Source organism: Artemia sp. Qi Xiang Cuo, chromosome 3 (genome assembly GCF_049724085.1).
Source record: "Artemia sp. Qi Xiang Cuo chromosome 3, ASM4972408v1, whole genome shotgun sequence".
Lineage (NCBI taxonomy): Eukaryota > Metazoa > Arthropoda > Branchiopoda > Anostraca > Artemiidae > Artemia > Artemia sp. Qi Xiang Cuo.
Genome location: NC_142796.1, coordinates 26,055,861 through 26,082,746, shown reverse-complemented (window position 1 = coordinate 26,082,746; position 26,886 = coordinate 26,055,861). Strand labels below are relative to the sequence as shown.

The following is a 26,886-nucleotide window of genomic DNA, read 5'->3' as shown; positions in this document are numbered from 1 at the left end:
TCAATGACCCTCCTGCCGATAAAACGCGTCATAAAGAGCCGCCTTGCATCATGAGAAACATCAATAAAAATAAGATGTTTAGGCATAATAGAAAGCCAAAGAAGAGAAGCCTCCATAGCTGGTGCAGTTAAATCTTAATTGTGTGCAAATATGAAGGATAAAAGCACATGTCTAGAAAGGTGCAAGAAATGCTTCAAAAGTTTGCAAGATGCTGAAAGACGGATGTTTGTCAATATCAGTAAGCAGCTGTTCAGCATACTAACTCCGAAAATCTCCCAAGAAATGATTTCACTTAGGGTAATTAGATAAAAAAGAGAAGTAGTGAATGAATGATAACATGGCAGGGTTGAAAGGCAAGAGAGCTTTGGCTGTATATTCTATCTTTCCTCGTTTAGACTCCGTAGCTAATGCCAAAAGATCTAGAATTATTCCATTAATACGATCGTAACCAGTAGGCAAATCTCTTACAAAACAAGTCCACAGCAGAGCAGGTTTTTACCCTTCGCCATAACATTGAAAAAGCCCAAGAGCTTCTTAGTTTTCTGTAACAAAACTTAACATTTCAATTTCAATGAAGCCAGAAGATGGTGCTACTAAAGACCGTTCAAATATTGCTTCAGTTGTCATCGGAACCTGATTTTTCTACAGCAACAATTGAGCTGGAGCCAATTTACATTTATATGCATATATTTCTTGTCTTGACTTGGCTGACTTATGGCCAACAGAATAGTCGTCAAAGTTCACCCTCATCAGAATCAAAGCTCTTCTGCTGCTTACAAACTTTTCAACGCCAAGATCAAACACAGCATGGGTCAAAACACACACCATCTCCGCTCTGGGACTCAATTTGGTGTCGGTGCTCTAAATGACTGCAAATTTGCAGTAGATGCCATCCTAATATGTTTCGCTGTAGCTGAGCTTGAAGTTACCCTCTTCCATCTATCAGAAGAAACGTTGAACGGGTGACTACAAATTGTTTGGAGAATTGTTTGGAGTGGCCAGGATTATGGCCACTGAACTGTTAAATTTTACCACAAATTCAACTTTTTTTAGTTTATTTGGGAAAATAGGCAAAGCTTTCTAATGTTTTATATATTTGTAGCCTACGGTTACTGATACAGTATTATTCGAAGAAGAAGTTCAATCAAGCATCGCCAAACCTACACAAATTATGGCATGATCATGACGTTCAGTCTGATCAAAGCTGAGCATCACCAGCAGAAAAAAAGAAAAAAAAGTGCTCGTAACCCAAGCTTTTTTTCTAATGCTGGGACAAGACCTACTGTTGATTCTGTCTGTAGTCCGTTAAACATGGCTAATACATTATTATTAGGATGAGTCGAGAAAATAAAATTGTATAATGTTTTCTCCAATTACATCTCAATTATGAATCAGCGTCTCTACTCTCGACACCTTACTCAACAAGCCCTTAGGGGGTTTAGGTATTGGTGCTAACGTCAAAGAAGCCATAAAATTGACCAAAGACTATCCATGCGGGAGACAGATAGTTGCATTTCTTGGTGCGCTTCGAAATCAACAAGAACATTGAGTCACATAGTCAAGTCCTCAACGGACCAGAGCTTTTTACCCCCGTGTCTGTATTTGAAATAGCAAAATATCAGAAAAGATTTGCAAATGATAAGAATCAAAAAATTAAACTACCTTCAAGTTTACCCTTGTATCGATATTTGAAATATCAAGAATATCAGAAAGATTTGTAAGTGGTAAGAAAAAGAAAAGAAAAAATTAAACTACCTTCAAGCTTAGCTTCTGCTGTTAGACGGTTATAATTAGCGAGAGCTGCGTTTTCAAGGCACTTTCGTATAAGTCCGCGGACTTCGTCGGCAGGAACTGGTGTCATACAATCTTTCATCATAACCTAAAATATTACATAAGTAAATGTATTCTATTCGTAGATACATTCACTTCCAGCCTTTAAAGCGGGGGGGGGGGAGAAATCAGGTTTTTGTACTAATGTTTTTCAATACTTTCAGGGTGTAGTTCCGATATCATAGGGTATATCCCTTCCCATTTACACCCTAACCTCCTTTGTGCAAGTATTTTTCAATAATAAAAATGTTTAAAATATGTCAGCTTGCATTGAAGAAGAAGACCTGAGAATTAACATAGATGGAAATCTGAAAAATGTTCCATGCATTTTGCCATACGTCACATTTTTCTTCAATCAGACTTAACGGCAAAGAAGCAATGTCGACGAAAACAAGAAATAGAAAAATACATAATTTGGGTTATATATTTGCACATTAGGAGGGGGAGGGGGTAAGTAAAGTGAAGAACTTTTAGGAATAATAGAAGTACGTATTTTATGATTTTTAAAGTTGTTTCCCCTTTTTTTAAGTAGCCCTAACCATATACTAATACCCTTTAACGTAATCAAAATCGTTTTAGTGTGTTCTTACTGCAAATAATTTAGAGCTTACTTCAAGTAAACAACTATAATAGTTTTTCAGATGTTAATTTTTTTGATTTCATTTTAATGTCGTCTTTAAACACAGAAGTTTTCATCTTGTTATGTTATTTTCATGCATGTTTTAGCCGTTTAATCTAAGATTTTTTTCCTTTATTTCAGTTGAAAAGGTTTCCAGATATGAAGCCGAAATATTCGGATGTTCTTTAGTTCTTTAGGCACTACTTTGATTATAAGTTTACCCATGGTTTTTATATTTTCTTTGTATAAATAAAAAGAAAAACACACCCAGCAGAGGAAAAAGCCGTAAATGTTAAATCGTATTCAAAACCGAAAAACGTGCTGATTTGCTTAGATTAAAGAAAAAAAAGAGAATGACAATTTTATAGCAGAAATTGGGAAAAAAAATTTTTGTTCCATAAAATGACGGAAAACGCCACTTTGTTGTGTTTCGATGTTTTTTTGCTGTTTGAAAACAGTACTACAACTTCTAATTTCCAGTCTAATGAGCCCTTTATTGATATTGTACAACGGCTGGTACGATACGATCATCCCTACCCAACTTTCCGTGGCCCATAATAATAATAATAATAATAATAATAATAATAATAATAATAATAATAATAATAGTAATAATAATAATAATAATGATAATAATAATAATAATTATCTATAAATATTTATCTACAAATTTTATAAGTAAACAAATAGAGGATATAAATTTACCTAGAATTTTAAACCAGCGTGATGTGAAACAGGCCCTTCCTAGTAATTTAAATTATAAGAATAATCCAATTATAACATATAAGTTCTCAAAACGATAGGACAAATGATTTTTAATTATAATTAATTAAAAAAAACAAGTTTATTTTTTAACTGAAAGTAAAGAGCAACATTAAAACTTAAAACGAACAGAAATTATTCCGTATATGAAAAGCGGTTGTCCCCTCCTCAACGCCTCGCTCTTTACGCTAAAGTTTTTATTGTTAAAACAAAAAGTTGTGAGAAAGAGTCTAACTTTAGCGTAAACAGCGAGGCGTTGAGGAGGGGACAGCTCCTTTCATATATGGAATAATTTCTGTTCGTTTTAAGTTTTAATGTCGCTCCTTACTTTCAGCTAAAAAAAACTTGGTTTTTTTATTTAATTTTTGATCGTTTTTGAATTAATACAGGTTTTGATTTTGGCTCACCGTACATGAATAATTAGAAACAGAATTTACATATTAATTTTACGTTTAAATGGCTTTCACGAAAGTTGTTTAATTTTATTTACGAACGTTTTTATTAGTAATAAATATACGTATCTTACGAATTAACTTACGTAACGAACTTCTATATTCATATACTTTTAATATGTACATTAGGGGTTTCAACCCCCTAGTCAATACCTCGCTCTTTACGCTAAAATTCGAATTTTGTTCCAATTCTTTAAAAATGACCCCTTAATCACAAAGGCCGTTAATTAGAATTTCTGATTAATTTTTTAAATAATACTGGGAAACCCGGCGCCCCCTTCATAGCAATGTCTCTTCCCCCATGAAAACTTCCTCCATGGAAAGATCCTCCTACATAACCCCCGCCCCCCCCACTAACAGAAAAACATCCCCCGTGAAAACGTCTGTATACTTCCCAATAACCAATACTATATGTAAACATTGGGTAAAGTTAATAAAATTCAGCCCTCCCCCCGGGGACTTTGGGGGATTAAGTCATCCTAAAAGACATATTTTTTATATTTTCGACCATGCTGAACAAAATGGCTATCTCAAAATTTTGATCGGGTGACTTTGGGACGATAATGAGCGTGGGAGGGGGCCCAGTTGCTCTCCATTTTTTTGGTTACTTAAAAAGGGCACTAGAACTTTTAATTTTCGTTCGAATGAGCCTTCCCACGATATTCTAGAATCACTGGGTCCATACAATCACCCCTGGAGAAAAAAACTACAAAAAACAAAAAAACAAATAAACTTGCATCCGTGATCCTTCTTCTGGCAAAAATACAAAATTCCACATTTTGACAGATAAGAGCTTGAAACCTCTACAGTAGAGTTCTCTGATACGCTGAATCTGATGGTGTGATTTTATTAAGGTTCTCTAACTTTCAGGGGGTGTTTCCCCATTTTTTTCGAAAATCAGGCAAATTTTCTCAGGCGCGTTACTTTTGATGGTTAGGACGAAACTTGATGAAACTTTTATATTAGAAATCAGCGTTAAAATCTGATTCTTTTGATGTATCTATTGATATCAAAATTCCATTTTTTAGGGTTTCGGTTACAATTGAGCCGGGTCACTCCTTACTTACAGTTCGTTACCAAGAACTGTTTGATTTAATACTTAACAAATTTTGACTCGGATAGTAATTGGAGACGTGTTTGCAAGTGTGAGCAATTTTTATCATTTGTAAATCCAACTTAGGAACATATTATAACAGGTGATTTAGCAATAATAAAACAAATGGATCTGGAAAGTATAATGAAAATAGGGGCTAAATTTCGTCTTTCAAATCATCTAAAACCCTCGAATGTGCTCAGAATGTGCTTAATTTAGATTTATTTATTGGTAAGTGGTACAAACAGGAGAGAATTAATAAAAATAGTTTTTAGAATTTGAAAAATTTAATTATTAATTGGGTTGGAAATAAGATATATGATATGAAAAATAATCGTAATAATGAGGTATTTTTTTATAATGGTAAGATAAAACAATCGATTGCTACTATAAAGAGGGATTTTGTAATTGTACCTATTAATAAAGCGAATGATAATTTTGCAATAATGTGTCAGAGGCTATATTGTGATGTTTTAGCAAAGGAGCCAAGTACAACGAATTCATATGAAAAGGTTCAAGATGTTAATAATTGTCTATTGAATAGAATAGATGATATACTTTAGAAAAAATTTAATATCAATGTTAATGGTAATGATAAAAATTTCCCTTTTTTATTTTAGACGGCAAAATTTCTATAAATCCCCCGAAATCACGCTTTATTGCGGGTGCAGCAAGATGCCCTACCAGAACCGCGGCGACTGACCTGTCATGTATTTTAGGGGAAATTAAAAATAGATTTAAGTCATATTGCTCGGGAATTAAAAAATTTCTAATTTCAATCCATATTGGAGTGTTAATAATTCATTGTAAGTAACAGATTCTCTGGCTTTAGTTTCAGCCAAAAGTGTGAACTCATTTGATTTCACTACACTATGCACAAATCTACCAATTAATTTAGTATTTGTAACTTAAAAAAAATGATTAAGAAGACGTTTCTTTTGTCTAATTTGGCTTTTTTAAAAATTGATAAGTATAATAAGAAGGCAAAATGGACTAATTCCTTTAACAGTACCACTAGTTCAAGATGTTATAGCTTAGATATGATTCACGATCAAGTAGAATTTGTTTTTTTTAATACTTTTTATAATATTTAATGGTAATCTATATAATCAAAGTATTGGAATTCCTATGGGGGGTACTGCTAGTCTATTTAAAACGGACCTATTTCTAAGCAACTTAGAATATGAAATTATGGCTGATAAAAAGAACCAAGTAATATAAAACATTTGCTTTCAAATAATAAAAGATATTTAGATGACCTTCTGGTGATAAACTGTGCAGAAATTTTAGAGATTTCGAATAAGATATAACCACCAGAGTTAAAGCTGGAACCCAGCGATGGGAAAGGCAATTATGACCATTTTCTAGATTTAGATATTAATGTTACACCTAATTATACATTAGTTTTTAAAATATATAATAAAACAGATGATTTTAATTTTCAAATAGTTAATTTCCCATTTTCTAAAAGTAATATACATTCGAATATAACATATTCATCGTATTTTTACAAACTGTTTAGATATGCGACAATTTGTACTAAATACATTGATTTTAAAAGCAGAAGTCAAACACTTAGCCCTAAGTTAATCGTAAGAGGTTTTTCCGCCAATAAACTTGCTTGGCAATTTAAAAAGCTTAGTTTTGGTTAAGGTGAGCGGTGGTGAAGGAAGCTTTGAAATTTTTTTGGGTACATTTTTATATTTTTGGGTATTGTATTGTTCATTCATATTCCACAGCTGACACTTGTGGCAACTTTTACCACAACAACCAATAATTAGAACCCAAGTCCTAGAAATGGTCTCAATCAAGAGCCCTTATCTCTGTCTAAATTCACAAAGTGTAAAGATTTTCAAACAGAAGTCTGTATTCTACAGAGTTCAGGAAAGGTCTGACCATTTCATACGAACAAAAATTCAATCCAAACGAAACTAGCTTATATCTCGGCTCTCCACCAAAACAGGTAATTAGCCGTTTTCAATTCACACACTTACGAACTACAATCTCAGAAAATAAATATCACAATGTGAAAATAAGAAAAGAAAAATGATGAATCATTACATCCCTTTCTCCTTAAGCATAGACTCATGATTTTTCTTTTCGAGGCCTAGTTTATGACCACAAAAGGAGAAGGGTCATTTTGACCCCTATTTACAAAAAGGCCCCACTTTGGCTTAACCCTATGACACACGTGTGACTACAGACTGACCCCGTCTCAACTGGACTGCCTGACAATGGTTACAATTCTTTCTGTAATTTTTCATATCTGTAAATAACCCAGGCCAAAAGTATCCCGGCTAAATATGATCAGCCACCTCCTTGTCGGACCTGTGAAAACCATCTTGTCTGATGTGCCACTCCATGATTAGGAACTCACGGAAAAATCCCAGGGGCACGACGATTTGGGGAAGTTGATCGTTGAAGAGCCTTCTTAAGATTCCTTGCTCATCCCATGCGTATTTCGCATCACTTGGATCCGTCATTTCAAACGCCGCCAGTTCTACGTAATACTGTAGTTTGGGGTCTGCTACTTGCAACCGGCTTACCTCGCCGAAGGTGAATCCATACAGATGCTCCGGCAGATTTATATTCTCCGCAACGACGATTCTTTCTGGATCCTGCAACGAGAAATTTATGTACAGTATTTACAAAACGAGGAGGGGTTGCCTATTCCTGATATTTTGACAGGGAGTCAGCCTTTGTGTTTGTAACCCCTGGTCGGATACAAACGGTGAAATCATATGCTTGTAGGGCGAGAATCCACCGTACTAATTTCTCGTTCTGATTCGACATCACATGAAGCCACCGTAACGGATCATGGTCAGTTTCGAACGAAAAAATGCCGACCCGCCAGGAAGTAGTGGAACTTGGATATCGCTTTGTTATATCGCCATTTTATTACTAGCGCCTCCTTCTCGATTGTGGAGTATCGATTCTCGGCGGGTGTCAGTTTCTGATAATTGAACCAATAGGGTGTTCCTCCCCGTCAGTCCGCTGGGTCAAGACTGCCCCCAGTCCTTTGCCGCTCGCGTCTGTTTGTAGTATGAAGGGCTCGTTATAGTTCGGAGTTCTCAAAACCGGAGCTGAACTCAACACCTCTGTCAGACACTCAAATGCCAGTTCTGCATTGGGAGTTCTCTTGACTACCTCCCGGGCCTTTTTGGTTGTCATCTGACAGGGTGGTTTGGTCAAAGCTGCAAAATTCTGGATAAAGCGACCATAGTATCCAACTAGTCCCATAAATGCTCGAACATCCTTTTTCGAAATAGGCCTTGGATAATTGACAATCCCCTGGACCTTGTTCGTCGATGGCTTAACGACTCCACCTCCTACTGTATGTCCCAAAAACTCGCTTCTGTCTCCCCAAACCTGCGCTTCCTTGGATTTACTGTCAGCCCTGCTGACTGCAATCTCTGTAGCACCATTTCGATATGTCGCAGGTTGTCCTGGAAAGTGTCACAGAAGATCACAATATCGTCGATGTAGCAGCGACAGAATTTCAATCCTCTGAGAACACGATCCATGAGCTTTTGGAATCGTCCACTTGCTCCTTAAGTCCCGAATGGCATTACGAGAAACTCATATAGACCATTTGGCATCACAAATGCTGTCTTGTGTATGCTATTAGGGTGTATTTTTATCTGCCAATATCCTCGGGCTAAGTCTTGCTTGCTGATAAATTTAGCCGTTCCCATTCCCTCAAGGATCTCACCCGTGCCAGGTAATGCGTGACAATTCTGCCTTGAGATTTTGTTTAGTTCCCGATAGTCGGCACAAAACCACACCGTCCAATCTGCCTTTGTTACTAGTACTATCGGTGACGCATAATCACTCTCAAAAGGTCTTATAATCCCTTCTTGCTGTATCTTAGCCACTTCGGTTTCTACCAGGTGCCATTTTGCTGCTGGAAATCGATAAGGTTTTTTTCTGCACTGGCGGATTACTGCCTGTATTGATCTCATGCATCACGAGATCGGCTTTCCCAGGTCTGTCCGAAAAGGTCGTTCTGTATCTCCTCAAGATTTTAGGTTTTTAGATTTTCTGACCATGACTCAAAATTTCATTTATGGATGTCTGGAGGGCTTCTTCGATGTCTCCGTCATTTCCTGTACCCTTGTAGTCAGTCATCTCTTCCAGTCTTGTGTCCGCATAGTTATCTGTTTGAATAAATAAGATTTCATTCGGATTTGCCCTGTGGTACTTTCTATGAAGGTTTACGCAGAGAAGCTTTGACTACTTTTTCCCCTCGGGAAATTCCACTAGGTAATACACACTTCTGGATTTCTTCAGGATCTTGTATGGGCCTTGCCACTGTACCTCAAGTTAGCTATTCCCACAGGGTAAGAGGACCAGAACTTCCTCTCCCGCACCAAACTCTCCGGGTTTCCGGTTGTGACCATACCAGGTCGTCTGTCGTTCTTGACTTGCCAATAAGTTTTGATGTGCGGTCTCGATCCATTTGCTAAGTCGTTCCCGCATATTAACCAGGTAACTGACTACCAATTCAGACACACCTTTTTTTTTCTCATCCCCTTACTCTCGTAATACATCTAGTGGTTCTCTGATGTGATGCTCGTAGATTAGCTAGAATGGTGAGAAACCTACCAAAGCTGTTTGGTCTCTCTATAGGCAAACAAAACATAAGGACGGTACTGGTCCCAATTTTTTAGCTCGTCTCTGACAAATCTTCATAGCATCTGCAATATGGTCCCATTTAACCTCTCAACCAATCCATCCGTCTCCGGATGGTAAACGAAGGAGTTTAATGCCAAGGGCCAAGTATAGTCTCTGTATCACTTGGGAGATGATGTTACTTCCATTGTCGGTTAGAATCTCTGTAGGTATCCCCACTCGAGAGAAAAACTTGATTAATTCGTAAGCTATCTTTTGTGAGTGAGTCGAGCAAAGTGGTATAGACTACGGATATCTGGTTGCATAGTCACTTATCACTAGGACCTACTTAAAGCCAGTTTTACTACGCTCTAAAGCTCCCACCAGGTCTATTCCTATTTTGTGGAAAGGAGTTTCAATGATCAAGAGGGGTTTTAATGGCACCTTCCCTATCTGGCATTTTCTGGCTGTCATCTGGGAATCCTGACACTGTTGGCAATGTTTTGCTATGTCCAGATAAAATTCGGCCAAAAGAATCTTTTAAGAATCCTGTTGATAGTTTGTTGCCTGCCCATATGCCCTCCCACAGGTGAAATTATGGGCCAGTTTTAGCACGCCTGTTCTGTAGACTGAAGGAACCACTAATTGCCACTTCTGCTCGTCCCGATCTCCATCATTGACTACTCAGTAAAGGATCTCATCCCTTACAATGAAATATTTTCCTTCTGTAGGTTCGGCCTTAGCCCGCACCCAGAATTCTTGCAAGGTCTCATCCATCCTCTGTTACTCAGCAAAACTTTTCCCTTTCTGTCCAGGTTTCATGGGAGCCTCCTCTCCGTCTGACTTGCCCGGAGAAGCGGCCTTCTTTCCTCTACACTTCTGTCCCCGACTCTTCCGTGCTTATCCTCCTCCAGAAAACATTGAGTGTTCGAAGAAAAACTGTCTTGCCTCCGAAACATCCGTTTGTAACTCATACAGCTTGCTTGCTCTTGCCCTCGTTGTCACAAACACATCAACTTTCAAATCTACCAGACTCGAGAGTTCTGGAAAATTTCTCCCTACCAAGAACGTCTTTGGGATCCGATCCGAGACTGCAACCCTCACTGAAAGTTCAACAAGCAAACCATCTGCTTGTTTCACCCGTACATCCACTACTGCCATGGGGCATTCGTGTGTGTCGCCATGTACACATCTCAAGCTTCCAGACTCCTCCCAGCACCATAACTCTTCTGGTACCAAATCTGAGTGCAGAAATGTTATGTCCGCTCCACTGTCCACCAGCATTTCACATTCCTTCCATCTACTTTGCCACGAAGCACTACCGCTGCCCCTGCCGACTCCTGGTGATCGGGATTTCCGGGCTCTCATCCAGGAGACCCTGCCGCGTATTTTCTGGCTGCTGCTTTTTCTTCGGACAGTTCTTCGCAAAGTGTGACGTGTCATCACACACAAAGCAGGCTCTCCTATTTCCTGCAAGGCGACTCTCGCGCGAGCTTCCTTTCTTGGACTCAGCTCTCGCTTGATGACTACTCACCTCCCTTTACGGTAGCCGTCAAAAATCTTCTGTTTCCTTCCCTCCTTACCCGGACGCTGGTCTCTGTTATCGCCACTTGTCTTCAAACAATCTTTCGTTGTTTTACGAGCTAGGGTGCTAGCTTCCGCAAAAGAAACAGCTTCCTTGAGAGTTTTAAACCGCCTCTCACGAAGGGCTATATGCAGATGGTACTGTGCTGCCTCCGTAAACTGTTCCACCTGTAAAAGCTCAACAATTTCTTCTTCGTCTTTCAGTGGCACAACCACTCTGGCTGGTCAAGTGCTTGTTGCCGCCAGGTTCTCTGCTTGCGCCCACAGCAATGTTAGACTGGGGCATCTACTGAATTTGGTTGCCAGCTTCCTTCCGGATTCTCCGTGGGACTCCTTTTCTTCTTTTCTTCCACTTTGGAAGTGATACGTTTCATTTGTGACAGAATACTTCTCAAGTATTGCAGGCCAGCCACTAGTCGTCGCCGTGCTCTCAAACATGCTTAAAAACGAGTCTATGTCGTCACTATCTGTCAGCTTCATTAGCTTGGGCCTAATTGTGACTTGTGCTGCTGTAGGCTGCTGCTGATTTGCTGCAGGCTGACCCGCCAAGCTAGTTGTTAGGGCGTTTAGTGCTGTCGTAAGCTGATTAAACTGTGCTGCATCCATTGGAATCGGATTTTTATTACCAAAGATCTGAATAATTGCTGAAACTTCTGGCAATACTTCTATCCCTACCTTTCCTTCCGCCTTCACTGTCATTACCTTACTATCTTCTGTTTCAGAAATAGCCTCGGGCAAAAGCTTCACAGTCTGTTGTTCTCCCTTCTTGTACGGACAACTGATCACCTCCACCATTTTCTCTGCCTCACCTACGACATCTGTTAAATGTGGATGAAATATATGTTTCGTTTTACAGTTAAACTTTGTAATAAGGTCTACTTTAGTCCTTCTCTTCGGAATCGCTGATGCTCCGTCGTTTAGAGTGTCGGGTAATTTCACGTGAACTCGACCCAGTGAACTGGACCTAGTCTGTCTGAGACATTCGGTAGAGTTCTCGGGCATACAACTTCACTCACCTTAGGTTACAAAAATGTTTTTTTTCTTTCTTTCTTTTTCTTTTACACTAAAATAAAATTCCTATAATCTCTCTAAGGTTTACGAAAATATTGCCTTTCTTTACCGCCTCAGTTACCGGCAAAATGTCACTCCAATTTGTCGACAATTTGGAAAACAGGAAAATTTGGTAGGCGGGTTTTACGATATAATCAACTGAAGGCAAAGACTTTTATCACAAGTTTAAATGGAGAACTGAAATGCTATAAAAACAGCAAAATTATCGTAACGTGAATTACTTAATCAAGTTTAAATTTTTGTCAAAAGCCTAAATGGAAAACTGCAGTTCTAAAAAACAGGAAAATATCGGTAAAGTGAATTAATTAATTAGGTTTAGACTTTTCTTAAAAGCCTAAACCGAAAACCGAAATTGTAAAAACAGAAAAATGTCAGAAACGTGAATTAGTTGATTAGGTTTAGACTTTTCTCAAAAGCCTAAACGGATAACTTCCTATTCCAGATCCACCGTTCAACACCTCTCCAAATTCAGGGATCTTATCCCGCCGCCAGACGCCAAATGTGGCAACTTTTACCACAGCAGCTAATAATTAGAACCCAAGTCCTAGAATTGGTCTCAATCAGGAGCCCTTATCGCTGTCTAAATTCACAAAATGTAAAGATTTTGAAACAGAGGTCTTTCAAACAGTTCGTGGTAACGAACTGTAAGTAAGGAGCGACCTGGCTCAATGGTAACCAAAACTCTAGAATTTTGATATACGCGCCTGAGAAAATTTTGGTGATTTTCGAAAAAAGGGGGAAAGACCCCCTAAAAGTTATAGAACCTTAATGATAATCACATCCTCATCAGCGTATCAGAGAACCCTACTGTAGAGGTTTCAAGCTCCTATCTAAAAAATGTGGAATTTTGCATTTTTTGCCAGAAGAAAGATCACGGGTGCGTTTTTTGTTTTTTTTTTCTTTTTTTTCAGGGGTGATCGTATCGACCCAGTGGTCCTAGAATATCGTGGGAAGACTCATTGGAACGGAAATTAAAAGTTCTAGTGCCCTTTTTAAGTGACCAAAAAAATGGAGGGCAACTAGGCTCCCTCCCACGCTCTTTTTTTCCCAAAGTCACCTGATAAAAATTTTGGGATATGCATTTTGTTAAGCATGGTTGAAAATATGATAAATATGTCCTTTAGGATGACTTAATCCTCCGAAGTCCCCGGGGGAAGGGCTGAAAGTTATGAACTTTACCCAATGTTAACATATAGTATTGGTTATTAGGAAGTATACAGACGTTTTCAGGGGGGATTTTTCTGGTAGTAGAGGGGTGTGTGGGTCGGGGGCTATTTGGGAAGATCTTTCCATGAAGGAAGTTTTCATGGGGGAAGGGACATTGCTATGAAGGGGGCGCCGGATTTCCCAGCATTATTTAAAAAAAAAGATCAGAAATCGAATATAAAAAAAAACAAGTTTTCCAACTGAAAATAAGGAGTAACAACAAAACTTAAAACGAACAGAAAATATTACGTGTATTATTGGGTTCACCCCCTCGTCAATACCTAGCTCTTTAAGCCAAAGATTTTTTAGTACTTTCATAAGAGCTATTTATTATAAATAATGGCCTTTGTGATTAAGGGGTCATTTTTAAAGAATTGGAACAAAATTCGAACTTCAGCTTAAAGAGCGAGGTATTGACTAGGGGGCAAGCCCCCTAATATACGTATTAAAAATATATGAATATAGAAGTTCGTTACGTAAGTTAATTCGTAAGTTACGTATATTTATTACTAATAAAAACGTTCGTAAATAAAATTAAACAAGTTTCGAGAAAGCCATTTAACCAAAAAAAGTAAAATTAATATGTAAATTTAGTTTTAATTATTCATGTGCGGTGAGCCAAAATCAAAACCTGCATTAATTCAAAAACGTTCAAAAATTAAATAAAAAAAACAAGTTTTTTTAACTAAAAGTAAGGAACGACGTTAAAACTTAAAACGAACAGAAATTATTCCGTATATGAAAGGGGCTGTCCACTCCTCAACGCCTCGCTCTTTACGCTAAAGTTCGACTTTCTCACAACTCGTATTTTTTTTAAACAATAAAAAACTTTTGGCTTTCACGAAAGTTGTTTAATTTTATTTACGAACGTTTTTATTAGTAATAAATATACGTATCTTACGAATTAACTTACGTAACGAACTTCTATATTCATATACTTTTAATATGTACATTAGGGGTTTCAACCCCCTAGTCAATGCCTCGCTCTTTACGCTAAAATTCGAATTTTGTTCCAATTCTTTAAAAATGACCCCTTAATCACAAAGGCCGTTAATTAAAATTTCTGATTAATTTTTTAAATAATACTGGGAAATCCGACGCCCCCTTCATAGCAATGTCTCTTCCCCCATGAAAACTTCCTCCATGGAAAGATCCTCCTACATAACCCCCGACCCCCCCACTAACAGAAAAACATCCCCCGTGAAAACGTCTGTATACTTCCCAATAACCAATACTATATGTAAACATTGGGTAAAGTTAATAAAATTCAGCCCTCCCCCCGGGGACTTTGGGGGATTAAGTCATCCTAAAAGACATATTTTTTATATTTTCGACCATGCTGAACAAAATGGCTATCTCAAAATTTTGATCGGGTGACTTTGGGACGATAATGAGCGTGGGAGGGGGCCCAGTTGCTCTCCATTTTTTTGGTTACTTAAAAAGGGCACTAGAACTTTTAATTTTCGTTCGAATGAGCCTTCCTACGATATTCTAGAATCACTGGGTCCATACAATCACCCCTGGAGAAAAAAACAACAAAAATCAAAAAAAACAAATAAACTCGCATCCGTGATCCTTCTTCTGGCAAAAATACAAAATTCCACATTTTGACAGATAGGAGCTTGAAACCTCTACTGTAGAGTTCTCTGATACGCTGAATCTGATGGTGTGATTTTATTAAGGTTCTCTAACTTTCAGGGGGTGTTTCCCCATTTTTTTCGAAAATCAGGCAAATTTTCTCAGGCGCGTTACTTTTGATGGTTAGGACGAAACTTGATGAAACTTTTATATTAGAAATCAGCGTTAAAATCTGATTCTTTTGATGTATCTATTGATATCAAAATTCCATTTTTTAGGGTTTCGGTTACAATTGAGCCGGGTCACTCCTTACTTACAGTTCGTTACCAAGAACTGTTTGATTTAATACTTAACAAATTTTGACTCGGATAGTAATTGGAGACGTGTTTGCAAGTGTGAGCAATTTTTATCATTTGTAAATCCAACTTAGGAACATATTATAACAGGTGATTTAGCAATAATAAAACAAATGGATCTGGAAAGTATAATGAAAATCGGGGCTAAATTTCGTCTTTCAAATCATCTAAAACCCTCGAATGTGCTCAGAATGTGCTTAATTTAGATTTATTTATTGGTAAGTGGTACAAACAGGAGAGACTTAATAAAAATAGTTTTTAGAATTTGAAAATTTTAATTATTAATTGGTTTGGAAATAAGATCTATAATATGAAAAATAATCGTAATAATAAGATAATTTTTTATAATTGTAAGAGAAAACAAGTGATTTCGAATCTAAAGTGGGATTTTGTAATTGTAACTATCGATAAAGCGAATAATAATTTTGCAATAATGTGTCAGAGGCTATATTGTGATGTTTTAGCAAAGGAGCCAAGTACAACGAATACATATGAAAAGGTTCAAGATGTTAATAATTGTCTATTGAATAGAATAGATGATATACTTTGGAAAAAATTTAATATCAATGTTAATGGTAATGATAAAAATTTCCCTTTTTTATTTTAGACGGCAAAATTTCTATAAATCCCCCGAAATCACGCTCTATTGCGGGTGCAGCAAGATGCCCTACCAGAACCGCGGCGACTGACCTGTCATGTATTTTAGGGGAAATTAAAAATAAATTTAAGTTATATTGCTCGGGAATTAAAAAATTTTAATTTTAATCCATATTGGAGCGTTAATAATTCAATGCAAGTAATATATTCTCTGGCTTTAGTTTCAGCCAAAAGTGTGAACTCATTTGATTTCACTACACTATACACAAATCTACCAATTAATTTAGTATTTGTAAATTAAAAAAAATGATTAAGAAGACGTTTCTTTTGTCTGATTTGGCTTTTTTAAAAATTCATAAGTATAATAAGAAGCCAAAATGGACTAAGTCCTTTAACAATACCACTAGTGCGAAATTTTATAGCTCAAATATGATTTATGATCTAGTAGAATTTGTTCTATCTAATACTTTTATAGAATTTAATGGTAATATCTACAGTCAAAGTGTTGGAATTCCTATGGGGGGTAATGCTAGTCTATTTAAAACGGACCTGTTTCTAAGCAACTTAGAATATGAAATTATGGCTGATAAAAAGAACCAAGTAATATAAAACATTTGCTTTCAAATAATCAAAGATATTTAGATGACCTTCAGGTGATAAATTGTGCAAAATTTTTAGAGATTTTGAATAAGATATACCCACCAGAGTTAAAGCTGGAATCCAGCAATGGCAAAGGCAATTATGATCATTTTCTAGATTTAGATATTAATGTTACACCTTATAATACATTAGTTTTTAAAATATATAATAAAACAGATGATTTTAATTTTCAAATAGTTAATTTCCCATTTTCTAAAAGTAATATACATTCGAACATAACATATTCATCGTATTTTTCCAACCTATTTAGATATGCGACAATTTGTACTAAATACATTGATTTTAAAAGCAGAAGTCAAACACTTAGCCCTAAGTTAATCGTAAGAGGTTTTTCCGCCAATAAACTTGCTTGGCAATTTAAAAAGCTTAGTTTTGGTTAAGGTGAGCGGTGGTGAAGGAAGCTTTGAAATTTTTTTGGGTACATTTTTATATTTTTGGGTATTGTATTGTTCATACATATTCCACAGCTGACACTTGTGGCAACTTTTACCACAACAACCAATAATTAGAACCCAAGTCCTAGAAATGGTCTCAATCAAGAGCCCTTATCTCTGTCTAAATTCACAAAGTGTAAAGATTTTCAAACAGAAGTCTGTATTCTACAGAGTTCAGGAAAGGTCTGACCATTTCATACGAACAAAAATTCAATCCAAACGAAACTAGCTTATATCTCGGCTCTCCGCCAAAACAGGTAATTAGCCGTCTTCAATTCTCACACTTATAAACAACAATCTCAGGATGTAAATATCACAATATGAAAATAAGAAAAGAAAAATTATAAGTTATTACATCCCTTTCTCTTTAAGTATGGTCTCATGAGTTTTCCCTTCGAGGCCTAACTTATGACCACAAAATAGAAAGGGCCATTTTGACCACTATTCACAAAAGAGGCGCCACTTTGGCTTAACCCTATGACACACGTGTGACTACAGACTGACCCCGTCTCAACTGGACTGCCTGACAATGGTTACAATTCTTTCTGTAATTTTTCATATCTGTAAATAACCCAGACCAAAAGTATTCCGGCTAAATACGATCCGCCACCTCCTTGTCGGACCTGTGAAAACTATCTTGTCTGATGTGCCACTCCATGATTAGGCACTCACAGAAAAATTCCAGGGGCACGATGATTTGGGGAAGTTGATCGTTGAAGAGCCTTCTTAAGATTCCTTGCTCATCTCATGCGTATCTCGCATCACTTGGATCCGTCATTTCAAACGCCGCCAGTTCTACGTAATACTGTAGTGTGGGGTCTGCTACTTGCAACCGGCTTACCTCGCCGAAGGTGAATCCATACAGATGCTCCGGCAGATTTATATTCTCCGCAACGACGATTCTTTCTGGATCCTGCAACGAGAAATTTATGTACAGTATTTACAAAACGAGGAGGGGTTGCCTATTCCTGATATCTTGACAGGGCGTCAGCATTAGCGTTCGCATCCCCTGGACAGCTACTAATGGTGAAATAATATGCTTGTAGGGCGAGAATCCACCGTACTAATTTCTCGTTCTGATTCACAGGAAGCCACCGAACGGATCATGATCAGTTTCGAACGAAAAAATGCCGACCCGCCAGGAAGTAGTGGAACTTGGATATCGCTTTGTTATATCGCCATTTTATTACTAGCGCCTCCTTCTCGATTGTGGAGTATTGATTCTCGGCGGGTGTCAGTTTCTGATAATTGAACCAATAGGGTGTTCCTCCCTGTCAGCCCGCTGCGTCAAGACTGTCCCCAGTCCTTTGCCGCTCGCGTCCGTTTGTAGTATGAAGGATTCCTTATAGTTTGGATTTCTCACGACCGGAACTGAACACAACGCCTCCTTCAGAGACTTAAATGCCAGTTCTTCATTTGGATTCCACTTGACTACCTTACGGGCCTTTTTGGCTGTCACCTGGTGGGTTGGTTTGGTTAAAGCTAAGAAGCTCTGAATAAAGCGACCACAGTATCCAACTAGCCCCATAAATGCTCGAACGTCCTTTTTGGAAATGGGCCTTGGATAATTGACAATCCCCTGGACCTTGTTCCTCGATGGTTTAACGACTCCACCTCCTGCTGTATGTCGCAAAAACACGCTTCTGTCTCCCCAAACCTGCGCTTCCTTGGATTTACTGTCAGCCCTGCTGACTGCAATCTCTGTAGCACCATTTCGATATGTCACAGGTGGTCCTGGAAAGTGTCACTGAAGATCACAATATCGTCGATGTAGCAGCGACAGAATTTCAAATCTCTGAGAACGCGATCCATGAGCTTTTGGAATCTTCAATTTGCTCCTTGAATCCCGAATGACGTTACGAGAAAGTCATATAGACCATTTGGCATCACAAATGCTGTCTTGTGTATGCTATTAGGATGCATTTTTATCTTCCAGTATCCTCGAGTTAAGTCTAGCTTGCTGATGAATTTAGCGGTTCCCCTTCCCTCAAGGATCTCATCCGTGCGAGGTAATGGGTAACAATTCTGCCTTGAAATTTTATTTAGCTCCCGATAGTCGGCACAAAACCACACCGTCCAATCTGCCTTTGTTACTAGTACTATCGGTGACGCATAATCACTCTCAAAAGGTCTTATAATTCCTTCTTGCTGTATCTTAGCCACTTCGGTTTCTACCAGGTGCTGGTAGTGCTGGTTTGCTGCTGGAAATCGATAAGGTTTTTTTCTGCACTGGCGGATTACTGCCTGTATTGATCTCATGCATCACGAGATCGGCTTTCCCAGGTCTGTCCGAAAAGGTCGTTCTGTATCTCCTCAAGATTTTAGGTTTTTAGATTTTCTGACCATGACTCAAAATTTCATTTATGGATGTCTGGAGGGCTTCTTCGATGTCTCCGTCATTTCCTGTATCCTTGTAGTCAGTCATCTCTTCCAGTCTTGTGTCCGCATAGTTATCTGCTTGAATAAATAAGATTTCATTCGGATTTGCCCTGTGGTACTTTCTAAGAAGGTTTACGCGGAGAAGCTTTGACTTCTTTTTCCCCTCGGGAAATTCCACTAGGTAATCCACACTTCCGGATCTTTTCAGGATCTTGTATGGGCCCTGCCACTGTACCTCAAGTTAGCTATTCCCACAGGATAAGAGGACCAGAACTTCCTCTCCCGCACCAAACTCTCCGGGTTTCCGGTTGTGACCATACCAGGTCGTCTGTCGTTCTTGACTTGCCAATAAGTTTTGATGTGCGGTCTCGATCCATTTGCTAAGTCGTTCCCGCATATTAACCAGGTAACTGACTACCAATTCAGACGCGACTTTCTTTTTCTCCTTTCACTCCTCTCGCAACACATCGTGTGATCCTCTGACGTGATGCCCATAATTTAGCTCGACTGGTGAGAAACCTGTCGAAGCTGTTTAGTTTCCCTGTAGGCAAACAAAAGATATGGAAGATACTGATCCCACTTCTTCGGCTCATCTCTGACAAATCTTCTTAGCATCTGCACTATAGTCCCATTTAACTTCTCAACCAATCCATCCGTCTCCGGATGGTAAACGAAGGGTTTACTGCCAAGGGCCAAGTATAGCCTCTGTTTCGCTTGGAAAATGAGGTTACTTCAATTGTTGGTTAGAATCTCTGTAGGTATCCCCACTTGAGTGAAAAACTTGATTAATTCATAAGCTGTATTTCGTGAATGAGTCGAGCAAAGCGGTATAGACTACGGATATCTGGTTGCATAGTCACTTATCACTAGGACCTACTTAAAACCAGTTTTACTACGCTCTAAAGCTCCCACCAGGTCTATTCCTATGTTGTGGAAATGAGTTTCAATGATCGGGAGGGGTTTTAATGGCACCTTCTCTATCTGGCGTTTTCTGGCTGTCATCTGGCAATCCTGACACTGTTGGCAATGTTTTGATACGTCCAGATAAAATTCGGCCAAAAGAATCTTTGAAGAATCCTGTTGATAGTTTGTTGCCTGCCCATATGCCCTCCCACAGGTGAAATTATGGGCCAGTTTTAGCACGCCTGTTCTGTAGACTGAAGGAACCACTAATTGCCACTTCTGCTCGTCCCGATCTCCATCATTGACTACTCAGTAAAGGATCTCATCCCTTACAATGAAATACTTTTCCTTCTGTAGGTTCGGCCTTAGCCCGCACCCAGAATTCTTGCAAGGTCTCATCCATCCTCTGCTACTCAGCAAAACTTTTCCCTTTCTGTCCAGGTTTCATGGGAGCCTCCTCTCCGTCTGACTTGCCCGGAGAAGCGGCCTTCTTTCCTCTACACTTCTGTCCCAGACTCTTCCGGGCTTTTCCCCCTCCAGAAAACATTGAGTCGTTCGAAGAAAAACTGTCTTGCCTCCGAAACATCCGTTTGTAACTCATACAGCTTGCTTGCTCTTGCCCTCGTTGTCACAAACACATCAACTTTCAAATCTACCAGACTCGAGAGTTCTGGAAAATTTCTCCCAACCAGGAACGTCTTTGGGATCCGATCCAAGACTGCAATCTTCACTGGAAGTTCAACAAGCAAACCATCTGCTTGTTTCACCCGTACGTCCACTACCGCCGTAGGGTATTCGTGTGTGTCGCCATGTACACATCTCAAGCTTCCAGACTCCTCCCAGCACCATAACTCTTCTGGTACCAACTCTGAGTGCAGAAATGTTATGTCCGCTCCACTGTCCACCAGCATTTCACATTCCTTCCATCTACTTTGCCACGAAGCACTACCGCTGCCCCTGCCGACTCCTGGTGATCGGGATTTCCGGGCTCTCATCCAGGAAACCCTGCCACGTATTTTCTGGCTGCTGCTTTTTCTTCGACAGTTCTTTACAAAGTATGACGTGTCATCACACACAAAGCAGGCTCTCCCGTTTCCTGCAAGGCGAATCTCGCGCGAGCTTCCCTTCTTAGACTCAGCTCTCGCTTGATGACTGCTCACCTCCCTTTACAGTTGTCGTCAAAAATCCTCTGTTTCTTTCCCTCCTTAGCGTACAAAAATATCTTTGGCTTAAAGAGCGAGGTATTGACTAGGGGGTGAACCCAATCATACACGTAATATTTTCTGTTCGTTTTAAGTTCTGTTGTTACTCCTTATTTTCAGTTGGAAAACTTGTTTTTTTTTATATTCGATTTCTGATCTTTTTTTTTAAATAATGCTGGGAAATCCGGCGCCCCCTTCATAGCAATGTCCCTTCCCCCATGAAAACTTCTTTCATGGAAAGATCTTCCCACATAACCCCCGACCCACCCACCCCTCTACTACCAGAAAAAATCCCCCCTGAAAACGTCTGTATACTTCCTAATAACCAATACTATATGTTAACATTGGGTAAAGTTCATAACTTTCAGCCCTTCCCCCGGGGACTTCAGAGGATTAAGTCGTCCTAAAGGACATATTTATCATATTTTCAACCATGCTGAACAAAATGGATATCTCAAAATTTTTATCAGGTGACTTTGGGAAAAAAATGAGCGTGGGAGGGGGCCTAGTTGCCCTCCATTTTTTGGTCACTTAAAAAGGGCACTAGAACTTTTAATTTCCGTCCCAATGAGTCTTCCCACGATATTCTAGGACCACTGGGTCGATACGATCACCCCTGAAAAAAAAGAAAAAAAAAACAAAAAACGCACCCGTGATCTTTCTTCTGGCAAAAAATGCAAAATTCCACATTTTTTAGATAGGAGCTTGAAACCTCTACAGTAGGGTTCTCTGATACGCTGATGAGGTGTGATTATCATTAAGGTTCTGTAACTTTTAGGGGGTCTTTCCCCCTTTTTTCGAAAATCACCAAAATTTTCTCAGGCGCGTATATCAAAATTCTAGAGTTTTGGTTACCATTGAGCCAGGTCGCTCCTTACTTACAGTTCGTTACCACGAACTGTTTGAAAGACCTCTGTTTCAAAATCTTTACATTTTGTGAATTTAGACAGCGATAAGGGCTCCTGATTGAGACCAATTTTAGGACTTGGGTTCTAATTATTGGTTGCTATGGTAAAAGTTGTCACATTTGGTGTCTGGCGACGGGAGAAGATCCCTGAATTCGGAGAGGCGTTGAACGGTGGATCTGGAATAGGAAGTTATTCTTTTAGGCTTTTGAGAAAAGTCTAAACCTAATCAATTAATTCATGTTTCCGACATTTTGCTGTTTTACAATTTCAGTTTTCGGTTTAGGCTTTTATGAAAAGTCTAAATCTAATTAATTAATTCACCTTACCGATATTTTGCTGGTTTTTAGAACTGCAATTTTCCGTTTAGGCTTTTGAGAAAAGTCTAAACTTGATTAAGTAATTCACGTTACGATAATTTTGCTGTTTTTATGGCATTTCAGTTCTCCATTTAAACTTGTGATAAAAGTCTATACCTTCAGTTGATTATATCGTAAAACCCGCGTACCAAATTTTCCTTTTTTCTTAATGGTCGACAAATTGGAGTGACATTTTGCCGGTAATTGAGGCGGTAAAGAAAGGCAATATTTTCGTAAACCTTAGAGAGATTATAGGAATTTTATTTTAGTGTAAAAGAAAAAGAAAGAAAGAAAAAAAACATTTTTGTAACCTAAGGTGGGCGAAGTCGTATGCCCGAGAACTCTACCGAATGTGTCAGACAGACTAGGTCCAGTTCACTGGGTCGAGTTCACGTGAAATTACTCGACACTCTAAACGACGGAGCATCAGCGATTCCGAAGAGAAGAACTAAAGTAGACACTCTTAAAGAGTTTAACTCTAAGACGGAACAGGTATTTCAGTAAAATATAACAGAGGTTGTAGGTGGGGCTGAGAGCCCGGCGGAGGTGATCAGTTGTCCTTACAAGAAGGGAGAACAACAGAATGTGAAGTTTTTACCTGAGGCTATTTCTGAAACAGAAGATAGTAAGGTAAAGACAGTGAAGGCGGAAGGAAAGGTAGGGATAGAAGTATTGCCAGAAGTTTCAGCAAGTATTCAGATCCTTGTTAATAAAATTCCGATTCCAATGGATGCAGAACAGATTAATCAGCTTATGACAGCACTAAACGCCCTAACAACTAGCATGGCGGGTCAACCTGCGGCACATCAGGAGCAGCCTACAGCAGCACAAGCCGCAATTAGACCCAAGCTAATGAAGCTGACATATAGTGACGACATAGACTCGTTTTTAAGCATGTTTGAGAGTACGGCGACGGCTAGTGGCTGGCCTGCAATACTTGAGAAGTATTCTGTCACAAATGAAACGTATCGCTTCCGAAGTGGAAGAAAAGAAGAAAAGGAGTCCTAGGGAGAATTCGGAAAGAAGCTGGCAACCAACTTCAGTAGATGCCTCAGTCTAACATCGTTGAGAGCGCAGGCAGAGAACCTGGCGGCAACAAGCACCCGGCCAGCGAAGGAAACAGAGCGTAAAGAGCGAGGCGTTGAGGAGGGGACTTTCATATACGGAATAATTTCTGTTCGTTTTAAATTTTAACGTCGTTCCTTAATTTCAGTAAAAAAAAGTTTTTTTTTTATTTAATATTCAGAAAGTTCAGGAAAGGTCTGACCATTTCATATGAACAAAATTCATTTAAAATGAAACTAGCTTATATCTCGGCTCTCCGCCAAAACAGGTAATTAGCCATTTTCAATTCTCTCACAATTATGAACTACAATCTCAGAAAATGAATATCACGATATGAAAATAAGAAAAGAAAAACCATCACAACACTACATAGGGGTATGCCATGTGGTTCTATGGCAGGGACGCTCATTTGCCTGGGTAAGGATATTTAAGTGCCGAAACCTATATAGGCAATGAGTTTTCCTCTGAGGAGCCCTGACATTTGGTGACGACTTGGGGAATATTAAATTTTGTAGACTTGAGGTGCTATGGCTTGGTTTTGGGACAATGATTTAGACTTATTAATGCTGATTTTGCTCTATTTTGGACTTGAATTTTGGACTATTGGGTTGTTTGTACTGTTTTTGTCTTAGGTGATTGGATGGATGAGTAAGGATAGACCTTGTTCAAGTGCTCATTTATCTCAGTTACTAAATTAAGAAGACAGTTTTTTTTAAAACCAAGTAATTACTTGTAATACACTATATATATGTGCAATTTCAATGATTGTTGCGACAAAAAATGTCACTCGTGTTTTATGTCCATATCTTTTTATTGATGACCTTGGTTATAAATCTGTAAAATTAATTTATAATTTTCAAATAGAATTAACCAAGAGGACGTTAGTGCCACCCGTCGTTTATTTCGGACTAGTTCTCACAAATCCTTTTCACCATCAACTATTTCCACATCCTAAAACAATATGTTGGATAGACGCCGTATAAGGACAGAAAATTTCATTTTTCGTTATATAGAGAAGTTGATCCTTAAGAAGGATACGCATTTATTCCATAAGGATAGATTTTAAAATAGGGAATAACCTTACCTGTTCCAGTAATGATAACGTAGCTTTTAAGGCTCCTTCAGGACGTCCGAAAGGAAAGCATAGTCTAAAATATACAGAAATGTATAAACTTCACTCTCATACCTACATAATGTTAAGTAAATGATTTAGACACATAATTTTAACATTAAGAAATTATTAATATTGGGTTCTATAATAGGTAGTAAGGTGGTTGACACTTGTCACCTTTGTAAGGTAAAAAGCCATAAAAATTATTTTGCTATGCATAAAATAATACAGAATATACAGAATAATATAATATAGAAAAAGCGGTACAGAATAATACAGAAAAATTGTATAATATAATACAAAGTAATATAAAAAATACAGAAAAAGTAGCAAAGAATAATGAACTTTTGCTTCTTTATTTTTTTTTGCAACTGGAAGAAGGAGAAGATTTTGCCACCTTCATAAAAAATTCAACTTATATTAAGGCAATATTAAGGAGAAAAGTTTACAACTCAAGACTTGGAATGAACCCTGTTATTGAACCCTCTCAGCCAATGAACCGAAAACTATTTGTGACCCGGAAGTAATTATATTTTATCTTCAGTATAAAGATCTTTTGTTTTAATTGTAACCCTAGTTTATCTACTGATGATGGCCACTGTATATGTGATCAAAATATCCAGAATTTTTGTATGTGTTTCACTGTCTAATAAAAGGACTTATCCCCATTTAAACTATTATTTATTCGTCAAGAAAATAATCATAATACATCTCTATACATTGGAGGGGATAAGGTGGAAAATATTCCAAAATTCTGCTCTCAAAGGTACCCCCCCCCCCCATGATATCGATACAAACTGATTTAAACTGACAAAAAAAAATTGTTTTGACCTTCTTTTTCCAGGAAAAAAGAATCCTCCGATCCCCCCCTCAGGGATGGACCTGGGTACAGCTATACTATTATGTCACTAAAAAAAGAGTCCAAATAATAGTTATTATGCTTAAAGTTATATTAACTTCACCCTTTATAACCTACTCTAATCTAGTTTTCTTACCAAAAAATAAATAAATAAAGCTTAAAAATTTTTATCGTATGCCTGATGTAAATTTTTGCTTTACAGGATGAGATTTTTTTGCTTGTTTTTATCATCGGTGGTGCAGCTGTGATAAGCCATGCAACGTTGTAACGTTTTGGCTGCTGTCATGTGTATTTCTAATTTGGCTAATCCTTTGTGGTTAAAGCATTCCTTGCTTGTATTAGTTATATTAGTCAAGAGACAATTAAAAAACTGATAAAGCTTGAAACATGGCCCGGTCTAAAATAATAAAAAAAAATACAAAAAGTGAAAAAAATCAGCGCTATCTAGCGACGCTCAATTTAGCGACGCTATTAAGTTAACTCATTTGTTCGGCTTGATGAATACAACTCAACTTGAGCATGAGTGCCCGCACAAAATTTTCAAAGGCGGTAATCTGAAGAAATGGTTCGGAAAAATATATTTTTTATAAAGCATCATATTTCCCCTAAATGTTCTAAAATTTTGCACTTATTGTCTGTTTTTGGTCTTTAGTAGGGGCACATTCTAGATTCGACTTTTTTTTTCTTGCAGGCGCACTTGATCAAGGCTGAGTTGGTCGAGGCACTGATATTCAAGACAAAATAATAAAGATTGTCCAGAGCTATTGATGGCACGTAGGGCACTGAATCGGCGTATTACCTGCTAGGTCTATTTCAAAAGGGTAGGTAGCAAGCCTTTCGACCAACCTTGCGGCAGCTTAAATATTCCAGAACACAGCTAAAACTGTATTAAACTGTTGATGATGTATAAAGAATGAATGAAGCGATATCACTCGCTACGCCAGATGGATCAACATAGGCAGGGCGTTAAATATAATGATAATCAGGGCAAAGGAAAAATTGTTGCTAGGTGAGCATAAATTGCTGCAACACCAGGAGTTGTAGTTTAAACCACATAGTGATGAAAGCAAAGGATTTTTCAGATTCAGTCGATGATATTACTTCTTGTTTAAAAGCACCATTTTAAAGTTCAGTGTTGCCTACTGTAGTTAGTGAGAATTGTGTTAATCTCAATTCTGACGCAGCATTTATTCCTGACAATTGGTCCAACGAATTACAGTAGCTGCATAACTTTTAGGAGGTACACATAC

General features: G+C 38.2%; 1 protein-coding gene across 3 annotated transcripts in view; it reads right to left on the bottom strand.

The window, feature by feature from the left end:
• Window positions 1–26,886, bottom strand: part of Cadps (calcium-dependent secretion activator 1) — a 245,037-nt gene that overhangs the window by 88,015 nt on the left and 130,136 nt on the right. For all 3 annotated transcript variants that reach the window (XM_089085689.1, XM_089085690.1, XM_089085691.1), the window contains 2 exons: window positions 24,751–24,814; window positions 1,756–1,879 (listed from right to left, as the gene is read on the bottom strand). In XM_089085689.1, coding sequence (XP_088941815.1) covers window positions 1,756–1,879; window positions 24,751–24,814 — 188 coding nt within the window. The remainder of the gene's footprint in view (window positions 1–1,755; window positions 1,880–24,750; window positions 24,815–26,886) is intronic.